This window comes from Prunus mume, linkage group LG2 (assembly GCF_029339155.1).
Source record: "Prunus mume cultivar Tortuosa linkage group LG2, ASM2933915v1, whole genome shotgun sequence".
NCBI classification, from domain to species: Eukaryota; Viridiplantae; Streptophyta; class Magnoliopsida; order Rosales; family Rosaceae; genus Prunus; species Prunus mume.
This window is the reverse complement of record NC_142699.1, coordinates 18,293,862-18,308,418: the sequence shown is the minus strand read 5'-3', so window position 1 is coordinate 18,308,418 and position 14,557 is coordinate 18,293,862. Positions and strand designations below refer to the sequence as shown.

General features: G+C 40.3%; 4 protein-coding genes across 5 annotated transcripts; 3 read left to right on the top strand and 1 right to left on the bottom strand.

Annotated features, from left to right (window-relative positions):
* The first annotated feature begins 564 nt into the window (after positions 1–564).
* Positions 565–2,517, top strand: LOC103341448 (Eukaryotic aspartyl protease family protein). Its single transcript, XM_008244968.3, has one exon. It carries the CDS (start codon positions 717–719, stop codon positions 2,385–2,387), a length of 1,671 nt encoding a protein of 556 aa, XP_008243190.2. The 5' UTR covers positions 565–716; the 3' UTR covers positions 2,388–2,517.
* An 887-nt stretch (positions 2,518–3,404) lies between these two features.
* Positions 3,405–7,590, top strand: LOC103341450 (Plasma-membrane choline transporter family protein). The gene is made up of 7 exons (XM_008244969.3): positions 3,405–3,774; positions 4,174–4,634; positions 5,285–5,468; positions 5,586–5,810; positions 5,914–6,030; positions 6,497–6,730; positions 6,896–7,590. Exons 1-7 carry the CDS (start codon positions 3,700–3,702, stop codon positions 7,109–7,111), a joined length of 1,512 nt encoding a protein of 503 aa, XP_008243191.1. The 5' UTR covers positions 3,405–3,699; the 3' UTR covers positions 7,112–7,590.
* A 1,431-nt stretch (positions 7,591–9,021) lies between these two features.
* PAN (bZIP transcription factor family protein) lies at positions 9,022–12,795 on the top strand. The gene is made up of 11 exons (XM_008244971.2): positions 9,022–9,238; positions 9,450–9,553; positions 9,629–9,702; positions 9,812–10,024; positions 10,396–10,473; positions 10,574–10,633; positions 11,049–11,126; positions 11,208–11,265; positions 11,538–11,809; positions 11,933–12,178; positions 12,286–12,795. Exons 1-11 carry the CDS (start codon positions 9,174–9,176, stop codon positions 12,430–12,432), a joined length of 1,395 nt encoding a protein of 464 aa, XP_008243193.1. The 5' UTR covers positions 9,022–9,173; the 3' UTR covers positions 12,433–12,795.
* Positions 12,796–13,368: 573 nt separating this feature from the next.
* LOC103341452 (uncharacterized) lies at positions 13,369–14,536 on the bottom strand. 2 transcript variants are annotated; one of them, XM_008244973.3, is made up of 2 exons: positions 13,757–14,536; positions 13,369–13,637 (listed from the first exon to the last, which is right to left on the bottom strand). In XM_008244973.3, the coding sequence occupies exons 1-2, from the start codon at positions 14,100–14,102 to the stop codon at positions 13,582–13,584; spliced, it is 402 nt and encodes a 133-aa protein (XP_008243195.1). In that variant the 5' UTR covers positions 14,103–14,536; the 3' UTR covers positions 13,369–13,581. The 2 variants fall into 2 exon arrangements, with proteins under 2 accessions (XP_008243195.1, XP_008243196.1); XM_008244974.3 differs by having other exon boundaries at positions 13,369–13,634.
* Between the last annotated feature and the right edge of the window lie 21 nt (positions 14,537–14,557).

Below are 14,557 nucleotides of genomic sequence, written 5' to 3'. Positions count from 1 at the left end.
ATCCAAATTTAGAAAACATGAGCAATAATAGAGAGCGTGTTTTGGGAGAATGATTTGTTTGAGAATACCTAAAATGGGTGATGAGAAACTTCAATATGAGCATGCCCAGAAGAAATCACCACAAATGATTTCTTATTCCAAACACTCTAGTGAACTTATTCACTAACCCAAAAGAAAAAGGCGATGAGAGAGGAGGGAAGGAGGGACAAAGATACTTCTTCCTCCTCCCCTCTCTATGAAATTTTTCTTTGTCACTTAAAGAAGAGGAGAGCGGCTATAATTTATATATCAAATTAGTCTTAAATTGGTCAACAAAGAGTACTTGAGAAAATAAGCATTATATTACCAGAATCACGCTTATCCCCATAATCCCAATAAAAACACCCATCTAATAAGCCTTTGAGTGAAATTCAATACATCTTTAACTTTAAAAAGCTCTCTTTATCTTTCAAGCAACTGAATCCCAAAATAAGGAAAGACCCAGAAAAGAAGAAGAAAGATTAGCAAGCACACGAACCAAATGGTACAAAATACTATTCTAATAACATACATACATGCAATGCAAAGATAATGAAACACGAACAAAACTCTGCAAAAATGAAAATAAAAATCCATAAGTAACATATGACAATTCCAAATTTAATGTTAACAAAACAAAACCCCTTCGTGCAAATGCTTTCAGCGGCCCCATATTTTCGACTTTACCCATTTGCTGTATGCTCCTCCTCTCATCTCCTCATCCAAAGCTCCTCCTCTCCTCTCCACCCCATAAATTTGCCTTTGTTTTCTTCCAATGTCCTTTACGTGATTCCTGCAATTATGCTTACTTTTCTCCGCTCTTAAATAAATCAACAGTCCTCAAATCTCACACTTCACCTCACCACCTCACACTCTCTTCCAGACCTCAACCGCCCAAAATGGGTTTCCTCTCCCACATTTTTCTTCTCTTTGCTTTCTTTTGCTTTACTTTCCAACTATCTCACTCTCGAAGCTCACCGCTTAGCTCCAAAACGACAGTGCTCGACGTCGCTGCTTCAATTCAGACGACCTTAAACGCCCTGTCGTCGGAGTCTCACACGCAGGCATTGAGCCAACAAGACCGGAGCTCCTCAGCTGCTTCTTCACTTTCTCTGCCGCTACATTCTCGAATTTCACTTCACAAGCCTTCCCACAGTGACTACAAGTCGCTCACTTTGGCTCGACTTGAGCGTGACTCGGCCCGAGTCAGATCTCTCACAACCCGGTTAGATCTGGCTCTTCAAGGCATTGCCACGTCGGATCTTAAACCCGTGGATACCGGCGACGGGTTGGAGCTTGAGGAAGCCAAGGGTTTTGAGGGTCCCGTCATTTCGGGGACGAGTCAGGGAAGCGGCGAGTACTTCTCCCAAGTCGGAATCGGCAAACCGCCGAGTCCGGCCTACGTGGTGCTCGACACGGGCAGTGACGTCAGCTGGGTGCAGTGCGCACCCTGCGCCAACTGCTATCAGCAAGCCGACCCCATTTTCGAGCCGACTTCCTCGGATTCCTTCTCGCCTGTCTCGTGCGAAAATCAACGGTGTAAGTCCCTCGACGTGTTCGAGTGCCGCAACGACACGTGTCTCTACGAGGTGGCCTACGGCGACGGCTCCTACACCGTCGGCGACTTCGTCACGGAGACCATCACCATCGGCGGGGTTTCGGCGAAGGACATAGCCATCGGCTGTGGCCACACCAACGAGGGCTTGTTCATCGGCGCGTCTGGGCTACTCGGACTCGGAGGCGGCTCGTTGTCGTTTCCTTCCCAGCTCAATGCCACGTCATTTTCCTACTGCCTCGTGGACCGTGACTCTGACTCGGCTTCAACTCTTGAGTTTAACTCGCCGCTCCATCCCAACGCCGTGACGGCTCCGTTACACCGTAACCCTGAGCTCGACACGTTTTACTATATCGGCCTAACCGGACTGAGCGTAGGCGGCGAGTTGCTACCGATTCCAGAGTCGGCTTTTTTGATAGACGACAGTGGAAACGGCGGAATCATCATCGACTCGGGCACGGCGGTGACTCGGTTGCAGACGGACACTTACAACGCCCTCCGTGATGCGTTCGTGAAAGGCACCAAGGACTTGACGTCCACCCAAGGCGCGGCGCTCTTCGACGTGTGTTACGACTTGTCGGCGAAGAAGAGCGTTGAGGTGCCAACGGTGTCGTTTCACTTCGCGGACGGGAAAGTGTTACCGTTACCGGCTAAAAATTACCTGATACCGATTGACTCGGAGGGGACTTTTTGCTTTGCGTTCGCGCCCACGCCCTCCTCACTGTCAATCATTGGGAATGTCCAACAGCAAGGGACACGTGTCGGTTTCGACATCGCTAATTCGGTGGTTGGGTTCTTCCCCAACCAATGCTAGACAGATAAATTAGGCGTTATGTTTTCGACCATTTTCTTTTTCTTTTTAATTGTAGTTTTTAGGAACCTTCCTCCCTGTTCAGTTCTTGTATGTCCACTCCATGTTACCAAATCTACATCTTCTTCTTCTTTTTTTCTTCTGTTTTTGATATAAAAAATTTGCGGTGTTGTTTTATTAACTTATAATGACAGGTTAGTGGCATAGTGATAGTACTGCCGTTGATACAGTAGATTAATTAAATCAAAGTGTGAAGCTTCAGCTTAATTTTAAATTTGGGCAAAAGCTGCAGATACAACGGTTACGTCTTGTCGTTGAGAGAGTAAACTACTCTTGGAATTTGGGGGTTTGCCAATTTTGTTCAGAACTTCATATAATAATACGTCAGAAAATGGTTTTGGGCCTTTACCCTTGCCATAAAGAGGCCCGGTACAAGGTATTCCGAAGTCAATGGCCCGTCAAAACTTGTTTAGGTAATCTTTGACTTGAACCGTTCCAAGTTGACTGTCATAAAAAATTTAAAAATATGAAATCAGAAATCCGACTCTCCTCCTACACATTTGTTTAATTTTATGTTTTAAAACTTAATATATATATATATATGTCCTTTTCTACTGCTTATGGGAAGATAATTGGTCATCAAATAAGATAAGAAAATGAAAACATGGACGAGAAGAGTATAAGTTATAACATGGACGAAAAGAGTACAAGTTAAGTAACTCAATTGGTAAAAAAAGTAGTTTAGTTGATTAAAAACATTTATCTTTGTACTCGATGTCGTATCTAGAAAACATATAGCGGAGCTTTTGTCCATTATGATTATGGTTCCATAAGCTATTTGGCTAGTGGCACAACCAAACTTGCAATTCCCACTATGTGTCTACTTTATGCCTAATTTCTTTGTTGCATTGCATACCAGCGAATCTCATAAAATTAAAATAAACACGTCCAAAAGCTTCTAGATTAACGCCACAGTAGATTAGCTGGACCAGTCTCCTCCCTGACCCACACTCACAAAAAACATCACAGAATGGCAAATCAGGACATTGGCATCTTCTCCTCCGCACTGGTCAAACTCAGACCAAATCCAAATAATATTCATTCTTTTTCACGCTTAGCCGTTGAGTTTCAGTTTCTTCCCCCTCCATTTCTCAGCGTTTCCCGAATTTCCATTCTTTAATATTTATTCCTTTTTAAGTTGATCCAAACCAAACCCCTAAAAACTATTAAACCCTTCATTGACCTTACGCTCGCTTTCCACAAAACCCTCAAATTCATTCTTTCTAACAATGCGTGTCGTTCTGTCCCTCTCACCATGAACATATCGCAGAGCTCCTATTCTTCCTCGTCCTCCTCCGTCAATTCGGCCTCCGTCGCCACCGCCGATCCGGTAATTACATCACTCCTTGTATTATGTACTTTACTTTCATTTCATTCACTATGCAAGACTTGAACTTTATTCGTCCAGTTTTGAATCACATGGAATCCATTACGGCGTGCGGCTATTTTCAGTACAATTTACGACCCAGTGAATAGTATTTCAATCTTGTAATTGATCATCTTTTTGAAATGTAATTATTGATCATTGGCCGGAGTTGGATCACTCCTTTTATTTACCTAAGTTAATTTCAGTTTCAATTAATATATTATGTCTCAAAAGTTCTTAATGGCTTCACTCCTTTTATTATACCTAAGTTCTATTAGTTTAGTTGAGTTTGATGGCTTCACTCCAATTCATGTTCGAAGCTTCTGAATTTGATTGCTATTGTATGATCTCTTTTGATTATAGAATGTGATCTCAAGTCGGAGGAGTGCAGACAGTAGTCAAACCCTGGCTTCTGAGCCGTCGCGTCGTTGGCGTGATATTTTCTGGTTGGGAGTATTTCTAATTCAATTGGTTTTAATGGTATGTGCGCTTACGGTTCTCGGGCTCAATAGGTTTAAGAAAACAGATAGGCTAAACATAGATAGGTACACCCAGCCTTTTTTGGAAAATCAAAGGGGATTGACGGAGAACTATTGGCCGCTTTATGCTCTTGCCGGTGGAGTTGGGACTGTTCTTGGTTGGACTTGGTTGTTGTTCCTCAGTTCTCAAGCGAATCACATGATGAAGGTTGCGGTTCACATCTTGACTACTTATCTTGCTGTGATTAGTGTTCTATTATTTTGGATGGAACAGTTTTTCTGGGGCGTTGCATTTGCGATTGGTGCTGTGTTGCAGTTCTTGTATGTTATTTCAGTAATTGACAGGTATGAGGCTGAGATTTCTCTTGTTCGTTTGGTTAGACTGTTACAATGGAACTGTGCCTGAAATTTTGTTTTTAAAATTTGAACATGATTTCTTTTAACTTAAGTGAAGAAAGGGGAAAGAGGATGTATGATATAGGTTTTTGTTCAGTAATGGGAATCTGCATACTACAAAGTATTTGTATGTATTTAATTATACACATTGTGGTATTTCTACAATTATGCTAGATTGCAGGGTTGACGTGCCTATCTTTATAAATTAAGGCATGAGGTTGGGGTTCCTTTCGGAATCTTATATCATATGCCTTGTGGGTCGTCCCAAGTAGTCGGGTTTTGAAGGAATTTTTGTTGACTTTGTCTCCACGATTGACTTTAATTGTTCTCTATTCTATCCTCCTCTCTCTCTCTGTCCCTGTCTATGCTTGCCCTATTACATAACCAGTCCCATCTCTCTCCAAACCTAACCTGGTAGTTTCTGATCATAGAGCGTCTTTGTTTCTGTCCTTGTCTCTCGCCCTCTTTCTCTCTCTACACACACACACACACGTCCCTCACTCACTCTACGCACAAAGACAAACAAAATCTACAGATAAATTAGAATTGGAATAATCAGATCCAATGGCAGTCTTTCTGACTCTATTGTTAATCAATAGACTTCCATTTACCATGCTGGTGCTACAAGCAGCTGTCAAGATGGTATGGAGTCTACGTGAAGTTATGAGAGTAGCATATGCATTCATGCTTATTATGCTTCTATGGATGGGAATATGGTCCTTTGGGGCAGCTGGTGTTGTAGCTTCAAGCATTGGAGATGGTGGACGCTGGTGGCTTCTTGTGGTGAGCTGGCAAGTTTTGCTCTTCTTTCATCTGTTGTTATTGGGATATGAAATGCAGTAAAACTTTACAACATGCCTCATCTAATGACACTAATAATGCTGTCGCACATGTACTTAGGTTCTCTCTATAAGCTTATTTTGGACGGGTGCTGTACTCTGTAATACTGTACATGTTATAGTTTCTGGGATGGTGTTTCTTGTACTTATCCATGGTGGTAGAGAGGCATCATCAATGCCTCCGAACTCACTGATGAAGTCTCTTCGGTATGCAGTCACAACTTCTTTTGGTAGCATCTGCTATGGTTCACTTTTCACAGCTGCCATTCGGACACTTCGGTGGAAGGTACACATGCCTGCGTTTTCTTTTCTAAGGGATGGTTCATTAATATCTCTCTTTAGTTTGAGAGTGAGTAATTTAATTCTTAGAGTTCTGAAATATATTTCAGATCAGGGGACTCCGATCCAAGATTGGCAACAATGAGTGTCTGCTTTGCTGTGTTGATTTCCTCTTTCATCTAGTGGAGACTCTTGTCCGTTTCTTTAACAAGTATGCCTATGTCCAGGTAGTTTTGGAGTGTTCCGTTAACAACCAGTCATTTTTACTTTGCATTTAATTGCTTATGGATTAAAGCAACATGTTTCTGTCCAAAAAAATCTGCTGCACTGCACCTAGAGCAAGGCTGCTTGGATACCTCATAACCTTTACAAGGGTTGCAAGTGGGAAAAAATAATCAGCAACAGTTGCCAATCCTTGCATCTTTGTAAAAGGAACAGAAAAATTGTTAACAACAGTAATATTTATATTAGCAAAGAAAACAGCAACATCTTTTAATGTGAGACTTCTAGTTCATGGTGGTCGGTTTTTGATTGTTGTTCTATTTGATCCTAAACACACAACTTTTTGCCTAAATTTTATCACCCTTGTTATGTAGTGGTGCTATCTCAAACCCTCAATGATTATCACTTAGTTCTCTCTGTATTCTTGAAGTTGTGTAGAAGTAGTTATTTTTCAGTGACCCTTCTCAACAGATAGCTGTTTCTGGAAAAAGTTTTAATCATTCAGCGAGGGATGCCTGGGAGTTATTTCAGTCTACGGGAGTGGAGGCACTCGTAGCCTATGATTGTTCAGGTGCTGTTTTGTTGATGGGCACTCTATTGGGTGGACTTATCACTGGTACATGCTCAGGGATCTGGACATGGATTAAATATAGGGACAGGGTGGTTATGGTGGGGTCCACTGCAATGTTGATGGGAATGGTCTTGGTAATTTTCTTAATGCCTTCATCATATTTTGTAACATATTGACTAGATTACTTCTTGGTTGTCTATTCCTAAGCACTAAACAGAGTTTTGGTTGATTTAGAGCATACAAATTGCTTTTCATTTCAATTCAATAGGGCATGTTTAACATGGATCATGTATTTTCAGGTGGGACTGGCAATGGTGGTTGTGGAAAGTGCTGTTACATCTATTTATATCTGCTATGCAGAAGACCCCTTGTTAATTCACAGGTGGGATGCTGAGTTCTTCAACCAGATGTCAGAGATGCTACACCAGCGTCTTCAACATAGGAGTTCGCGGGCGAGGGAAGTGTTAACTCACCATCGCTTTGATAACCACACACAAGAAACACTTCCTGCTTGAAAAGTTAACTGCGTTATAAAATGTACAATGTAATTAACTGCTGTTAGTTACTTATCCAATATGAATCGTTATTATATGGTTTGAGTTTTGTTATAGGATATATAATCTTTGTCACACACAAAAGAGGGAAAACATGATAGGTGGGAACTTTGTTTGAAGTTATTGGCTTTAGGCAGAGGTACGTTCATGTACCCTCACGGGGTTGGTTCTAGTTGAAGAGAGAAGAAAGTTGATCAGGTTCCACCATATTCAGTTGGAGGTGCTCTCCTAAGGGTTTCGCTGTGATGCATTTGATACTTACAAGTTATAGTAACAGGATGTGCCCATTGGAGGTGTCACTTGTTTTTGATGTCTGTAACTAGGGTTTTTCTTGGGGGGGTTTGGTCTTGGTTATATGTAACTCGTGAATTTCTCAAATCATGGATATATTTGATCCCGTCATGTTGAGATGCATATGCAGTCAAAGATTGTATGAGTTTTATCAGATTCTATCAGTATTTTTCTGTAGCCATTGAGTAAAATATCTTGTGTCTAAAAAGTTAAACACTTCCAAGTCCAAGTTTGGGAATCAGTTACAGGCTTAAAGCTACCTTTTTCCCTTTTCTGGCTCAAGGAAAAAAGAGTGACAAAAGAAGAGCCAGGAAACTTGTGCTAGTCATACAACATTACAAACCCAGCAAACTTCAGAAGTTCAGAGATTGCAGGAAGGATCCGAACGTACAGGAAATGAGCTAGAGAGGGAAAGGCAGAGGCTTGGCGATGGGTTTAGTAATGTGTCATCCAAGAATCACGATCCACAAAGTCACGTGAGCCTCACACATTTCATCACCAAAGACACCAAAGGCAAGCAGAACCAGAACGAGTTTCCGGAGAAAAGACACAGGAAAAGACCAAAAACCACCAGAGGGAAAGTGACACGCTATCATATGTACGATTGCCGTATGAAATGCGTCATATTCTTTTCGGCTTTGGCGCACACAATAAATGTAATGTTAATGCATGTAAAAATGCGGAATGCAAATCCATGACAAATATATTTTAATTTTACATTACAAAACAATGCAGATGATGATCAGTCTGTCTGATGAGCTAGCTGTGCCGTGAGAGCCAGCCACTGCCACACACGCAGAGGCTAAGCGGCTGAAACTGCTTGCCATTAGCAAGAGGTTCCTTTCAAGCAACGTCTCATTTAAAATCCTCCATCGTAAAATAAGTACTAATAAATCCGCAGGGACGAGAGGGTAAAAGCCAAACTCCAAACACACAATCTATATTATACTTTTATTGTTTTTTGGCATCATCTGACTGAAAATCTGATTTTCACATCCCATCATTTTTCGCGCGCAGACACTCTTCCCCATGATACGTATATAGCTGCAGACTTACAGTGATACTAGCAAGATTATTATTATAATTCTGTAGAGGGAGAGATAGAGACTGAGAGAGAGCATCAATGCCAAAGACTCTCTCTCTCTCTCTCTCTCTCTCTCTCTCTCTCTCTCTACACTACACAGTCTAGCAGAGGAAGAGACCCTAGACGATCCAGAAGCAAACAGAGAATCAACTAAATAGGGGTCGTTTTTTCTTTTTTTGTCTTGGGCCAAGTGGACTTCTTGTTACACACGCTCCTCTTCGATTTCAAACTGTGTGATCACATAGTTTTCTATTTTGGGTTTTGTCCAAGACTGGTTTTTGGGTTTTGATTATTTGCAAAAGGGGAGAGCAGGGATTGTAGAGAGTGAAAGAGACGCTCCAGAGGGAGAGACTGAGGAAGGGCTAGAAATGTTGGGCTGGGGTATTGGGAAGCTAAAATCCCAAGTCAGAAAGCAATAATAAAAAGCCTGGTGTTTAAAATTATTAAAAAGGGGGTCCTGATACGCTATCCTCTTCTTAAAGGTACTTCAAGATTTTCTTCACTTCACTGCTCTTTCCTCTTTCCTCTCTCTCCTCTTTCCTCCTCTTCTACTCGAGAACTTAAAAAAGTCCCTATGAGGATCATGTTTATCTTTCCTTTGCTTTAAAGGAGAAATAGGTAGGAAGGAACACCAAGTCACTTAAAAAAATGCAGAGCTTCAAAGCAGCTTCAACAAACCCAGAATTGTATTCCCACTCTTCCTTCTATTTCAGGTCTAATTATTGTTTTCTCTCTCTTTCTCTCTGTTTTAATTGGTTATGTTTTTGGTTTCTGGGTCTCTGTTTAAGTTATGGTTTTTTTGGGTGTTAATGGAGTTTATAAGAAATGGGTTAGCACAGAAAAAAAGGTCTTTAACATTTATGTTTATCTCTAAATAATAACCCAGCGCCTCTGTTTCTGTGAATCTGTGCTGTGCAAAAACAGAGGAGACGACACTAACCGAAACCAAACGCGTTTTACGGATCTTGGAGAGCTTGAACAGTCCGCTACTGTCTTCCCTCACGATGATGCTGTTGATTTAATCCCAAGTATTCTCTCTCTCTCTCTCTCTCTAGTATTATATGTATTCTGTTATTTATATGTGTGGTTTTAATGTGTTGTAGGCTCAATGTTCAGTTTGAAAGCAAACAATGTTGCTGTTGTACCTAATAACTTGCACTATGGGGCCTTGAACACGGTACTCAACCCTACCCAAGTCCCTTTCTTTTTCTTCTCTTGCACTATGATATAGGTAGCTTAGCTTCAGTGTCTTCTTGTTGGGCTTATGGGATGGTTTGTTTGTGCAGAGCACTGGGTGTTTGGACATAGGCTCAACAATAACCGGGACAGGAGGAGGCTGTGTAGAGACAGGGCATCACCAATACATGTACCACCAGCAGAAAGGGACGACGTCGTCGGGAAACGGACACTTTGAGAATTGGGGTGATTCAGCCATGGCTGACAACAGCCAGCAGACTGATGATACCTCCACAGACGTTGACACCGATGATAAAACCCAAGTACCTTCATCTCTCTCTCTCTCTCTCTCTCTCTCTCTCTCTGTGTTTCATGAACATATGCCGTGTTACTATGCACTGTTTAATAGGAATCTATCCATAGGCTTTAATGGGTGGGTGGGTGTCAGCTTGGAATTTAGAATCTTTTGAAAGTTGGAATTTTTTGATTGCCATCCATGCTGTTTTTAGCTTCCAGAAGGCTTTCAATTAGTACATGTTCTGTCCGGATCAATGGTGGGCCTATCTCTAAATTGATTTACTTTGAAACCGAATATGTTACTAGTAATTTTAGCTACCCAAGCTAGGGATGTTTCTTGAATTGAGTCAAAGTGAGTTGGTTTAATGTGAAATTTGAATTCTTTTTTCTTTTTTAGCTTCATGGAGTTCCGCATGGAGCACTAACAGTAGTGGATTCAATGGAACAGCCCAGGGAAAGAAGTGGAGATCAAAAGGTTAGATATATCTTATACTGTTGTTCAAAGTCATGTGCTTGGATTGGATGGTAATTTTTCTTTTTTGAATGCTGATCTTATTGGGCTAATTAATTTCCAGACACTGCGTAGGCTGGCCCAGAATCGAGAAGCAGCAAGGAAGAGTCGTCTAAGGAAGAAAGTATGCATCTTTTCTCATGTACTTTGCAGTTTTCACATTTTTGGAAATCTTTTTCTTTAAAGTTTCATCTGCCTAGGCCTGGGACCTGGGCTCTGGGTCTTTTAGCTCTATACATAATAATGTTAGCAAATGTTGAGACATAAAAATCTTGGTGTAGACTACCCTGAAGATTCACTGTCAGCTCTATGATTTAGGTTTGCCTTATAAATGCTTCTCATTCACTGTGCTCTTTTGGTTGGATTACCTTTTTTGCCCTTTTGGTTCTGCTCCCTTATTAATTAGCTTACCTCTTTGGTACCCTTCTAGTTCATTGATGTCCCCCTGAATCCTTGTCTGTTGAATGAAAAGTTGCATTGTTTTTTAAGTTAATGAATACAACATATTTGGATCATTTATAGGTTTTGGTTTTGGATAGGCATATGTCCAGCAGCTGGAAAATAGTCGACTTAGGCTTTCACAACTAGAGCAAGAGCTTCAGCGAGCACGGCAGCAGGTGAAGGGACTTTGAAGTTTCTATCCATAAAATATATATCTTTATTTCTTCTTTCATTATATGTTTACTATTTCAATGCAGGGTATGTTTATTGCAACTGGACTTTCTGGGGATAATGGTCATTCAATGTCAGGAAATGGTAAATTGCTTTGACCACATGAATTCTACTTTTTTGTTTGGAAAACTTCATTCCTTGTAAGGATTCTCATCCATAGGGCAACAACTAAATCCAAGAAAATTGTAATTTGTAATACTATATTAGCCAATTATTCAATTGTCCTTTTTAACTGTTTGGTAGAAACTAGAAAGAATGTACAAAGGCAGACAAGTAAATATATGATGTTAAGCCTAAAGATCAACATCATAACTTACACAGCGGACAGTGAACTTATAACGGGTTGTACTTTTCAGGGGCCTTAGCATTTGACTTGGAGTATGCGCGCTGGCTTGACGAACATCAACGACTGATACATGATATGCGATCAGCTGTGAATTCCCATACGGGTGATAACGAATTGCGGATCCTTGTTGATAGCGTAATGACCCATTATGATGAAATATTCAGGTTAAAGAGCACTGCTGCAAAGACTGATGTATTTCACATGCTTTCTGGCATGTGGAAAACACCTGCAGAGAGGTGCTTTATGTGGTTGGGTGGATTCCGTTCGTCTGAACTTCTCAAGGTGATCTTCTATTTGATTTTTCCCAAATTGCTTACCCTTTGCCCTGTTGGCCTGACACGAGTATAGATATTCAAGTTGGTCTATTTTATTTTATTTTTTTAAAATTTACTCTTGGATATTCAGATACTTGGGAACCAGCTTGAACCTTTGACAGATCAACAGTTGATGGGCATATGTAATCTGCAGCAATCCTCCCAACAGGCTGAAGATGCCTTGTCACAAGGGATGGAAGCTTTGCAACAATCTCTTGTAGACACACTTTCCTCAGGTACTCATGGACCTACTGGTTCTGGCAATGTTGCAGACTACATGGGCCAAATGGCAATTGCTATGGGCAAGCTTGCCACACTTGAGAACTTCCTTCACCAGGTAACAAGTGTGGATTTGCGAATTATCTTCTTGTGATTTGTTTGTAGTATCGTTGTGCATATATGTTGGATATGTATAAATAATGTGCATACTTTCTCACTTGTTAGGCTGACCTTTTGAGACAGCAAACACTACAACAAATGCATCGTATTCTGACCACTCGTCAAGCAGCTCGTGCCCTCCTCGTCATCAGTGACTACTTCTCTCGTCTCCGAGCACTCAGTTCATTATGGTTGGCACGTCCTAGGGATTAATGTTTTTTCGCTTTCACCTCGACCCGGCCTAAAGTAGAAGAAGAAAAAAGAATTTGCTATTGCCCCACTATTAGTAAACCAGCTGTAGTGCTGAGACCACGAAGATGGTTAATTATGAAAATGCAGATTCAGCTTTGAGGCCCCATTTTTCTTATGATGCTTTTCTTTTATCAGTCACAGGTTAGGCCCTGCATCTTGGCCTATAGAAACGTCAGTGATCCACTTAATGAAAGCCTAGTGGCCGTTCTCAAACATGTAATTAAGTTAAATATATGCCCTCTTGCTCTTGGGCATGGAAATGTGTACTTATTTTCACACTAAATGTGCTAATACTAATCCAATCAGATAGCCAGGGGACTGAAAGCATTTGTGGTTACCAAATTCTTAGATAAATCTTAGGCCCCGTTTGGTTCACAGCACGGATTTGAGGGAAAATCACTTCTCATGTCATTTTTCAAAGGATGGGAAATGGAGATTCCTTTTTCATGTTTAGTAATACAGTGAAAGTAATCAAGAAATACCTACTTTATTTCATTTCATTGTTTGGTTTGTGTAAGAATGTAAAGCAAAGTTAGTTTAATTTTTCAATTATACTCATATGAAATCAAATAAAAAAAGAAAGTATTTTATACTCTATTGTAATTTTAAATTGTTAATAGGGACAATATGATCATGAAAAATGTGTATTTAATATTAGCTCATTTTCCCAATTTTCCCATGAGGAGGAAAACAAAACCTAAGAGGATAGGAGGGTTTCATTTTCTTTCCATACTTTTCTATGTGCAAGCAACGATTTCCCATGCTCGGACTTACCAAACATGGAAAAGTAATTGCTTCTCCATCCTCAAGCCTCCTTTTTCATGAACCAAATGGGACCTTATTTGAAAAATTGCATCATTATCACTCGAGTTTAGCCCAGACGACATGATTAATAGATAGACTAAGTGAAAGAAAAGAATAAGTTACAATTAATTCGTACTTAACATGAAGGTGAAATAACACAATGAAATTTGATTGTCACCCTACATTTTTCTTTACAACATGATGTTTGTGTTCCGTTTATTTTTGAATTGTTAGTAGAAACGTTGTGGGTGAGACAGCATCTATCTGAGGTTTTTGGATCCATGAAAAGGTCAAAACTTGTTTTCATCACTGCTTGCTCTGCACCCGCTTGTAAATTCTTGTGTTGTTATTCATCCTTCCTGCTAGGGACCAAAAAAACATTAGTCATTGAACTGAATCAATTGATTAAATAAAACCCAATTTTCTTCATTTAAAAATTTATAGAAAAAGAAAAATCATAAGAAAGGATGAGAACAAGTACTTGGCTTGTAATTGCTTCTTGGATTTACAGCCTGTGGGATAAAAACTCCAGTCCCATTGCTGTTTTCCCACTGTTTTGAAAGCGAAGCTGGAACTGAGCAATCAGTGTTCTTATTTCCCAACCAACTGATATACCCAAGTGATGATGAATCAGGAGCTGGGATATCAAAGCTACGTTTGGTGACATTAGTACTAAATGAGCTTGTAGTTTTGGGCTTAGGAAAATCTTCATCGTCTGCGGTCAAGATCAAAATCTGCCGTGTGATATCGGCAAAAAATACGTCATCATCAACATAAGCACCACCATCATCAAATTCAAGACTGGATTTTGGGCTCATCACCTCCATTTTGAATTTCAAGACAGAAACCAGATTCTGTGACAAAACTTGAAAGTAGGGATATTTGTGAAGGAAATGAATGGTGTCTTGGGTTGGGTTGCAGAAAAAGAGTAACTTTTAGATTTTATATATAGAAGAATTTGGACAACAGAAAATACTTTGTTTGCGGTCAATAATGATGGAGATAATCAGCATATTTGTCATGTCTCCAAATGAATCCAAGTCCAAGAATCTGTCTCTGTCCGTACGTCGGCACATGTCTATTCTGTAAGCTTGTTAAATTCCTCTGCCTTGTTCATGCAAGTCGACGATAATGACTTGGGATAATTAATTTTGCTAACGTCAAAATTAGAAAGTTTTCCATGAAAGGTGATTCAGAGAATTTGCACACGTAAACAAGGGCCCTGCTTTGCTGATATGTAGCACAAGAGGACATAAATGGGTAGCTTTTTTTTTTTTTGGTC

What these genes read in the sequence shown, in the direction of transcription:
- LOC103341448 (XM_008244968.3), top strand. Translation starts at nt 717, where the DNA reads ATGCTCCTCCTCTCATCTCCTCATCCAAAGCTCCTCCTCTCCTCTCCA.
- LOC103341450 (XM_008244969.3), top strand. Translation starts at nt 3,700, where the DNA reads ATGAACATATCGCAGAGCTCCTATTCTTCCTCGTCCTCCTCCGTCAAT. An exon ending in GTTATTTCAGTAATTGACAG is followed by an intron (nt 4,635 to 5,284) that starts GTATGAGGCTGA and finishes GTTAATCAATAG; the next exon opens with ACTTCCATTTACCATGCTGG. An exon ending in ACAAGTATGCCTATGTCCAG is followed by an intron (nt 6,031 to 6,496) that starts GTAGTTTTGGAG and finishes CCTTCTCAACAG; the next exon opens with ATAGCTGTTTCTGGAAAAAG.
- PAN (XM_008244971.2), top strand. Translation starts at nt 9,174, where the DNA reads ATGCAGAGCTTCAAAGCAGCTTCAACAAACCCAGAATTGTATTCCCAC. An exon ending in ACTATGGGGCCTTGAACACG is followed by an intron (nt 9,703 to 9,811) that starts GTACTCAACCCT and finishes TTGTTTGTGCAG; the next exon opens with AGCACTGGGTGTTTGGACAT. An exon ending in TTCAGCGAGCACGGCAGCAG is followed by an intron (nt 11,127 to 11,207) that starts GTGAAGGGACTT and finishes ATTTCAATGCAG; the next exon opens with GGTATGTTTATTGCAACTGG.
- LOC103341452 (XM_008244973.3), bottom strand. Translation starts at nt 14,102, where the DNA reads ATGGAGGTGATGAGCCCAAAATCCAGTCTTGAATTTGATGATGGTGGT. An exon ending in AAGAAGCAATTACAAGCCAA is followed by an intron (nt 13,638 to 13,756) that starts GTACTTGTTCTC and finishes TTTGGTCCCTAG; the next exon opens with CAGGAAGGATGAATAACAAC.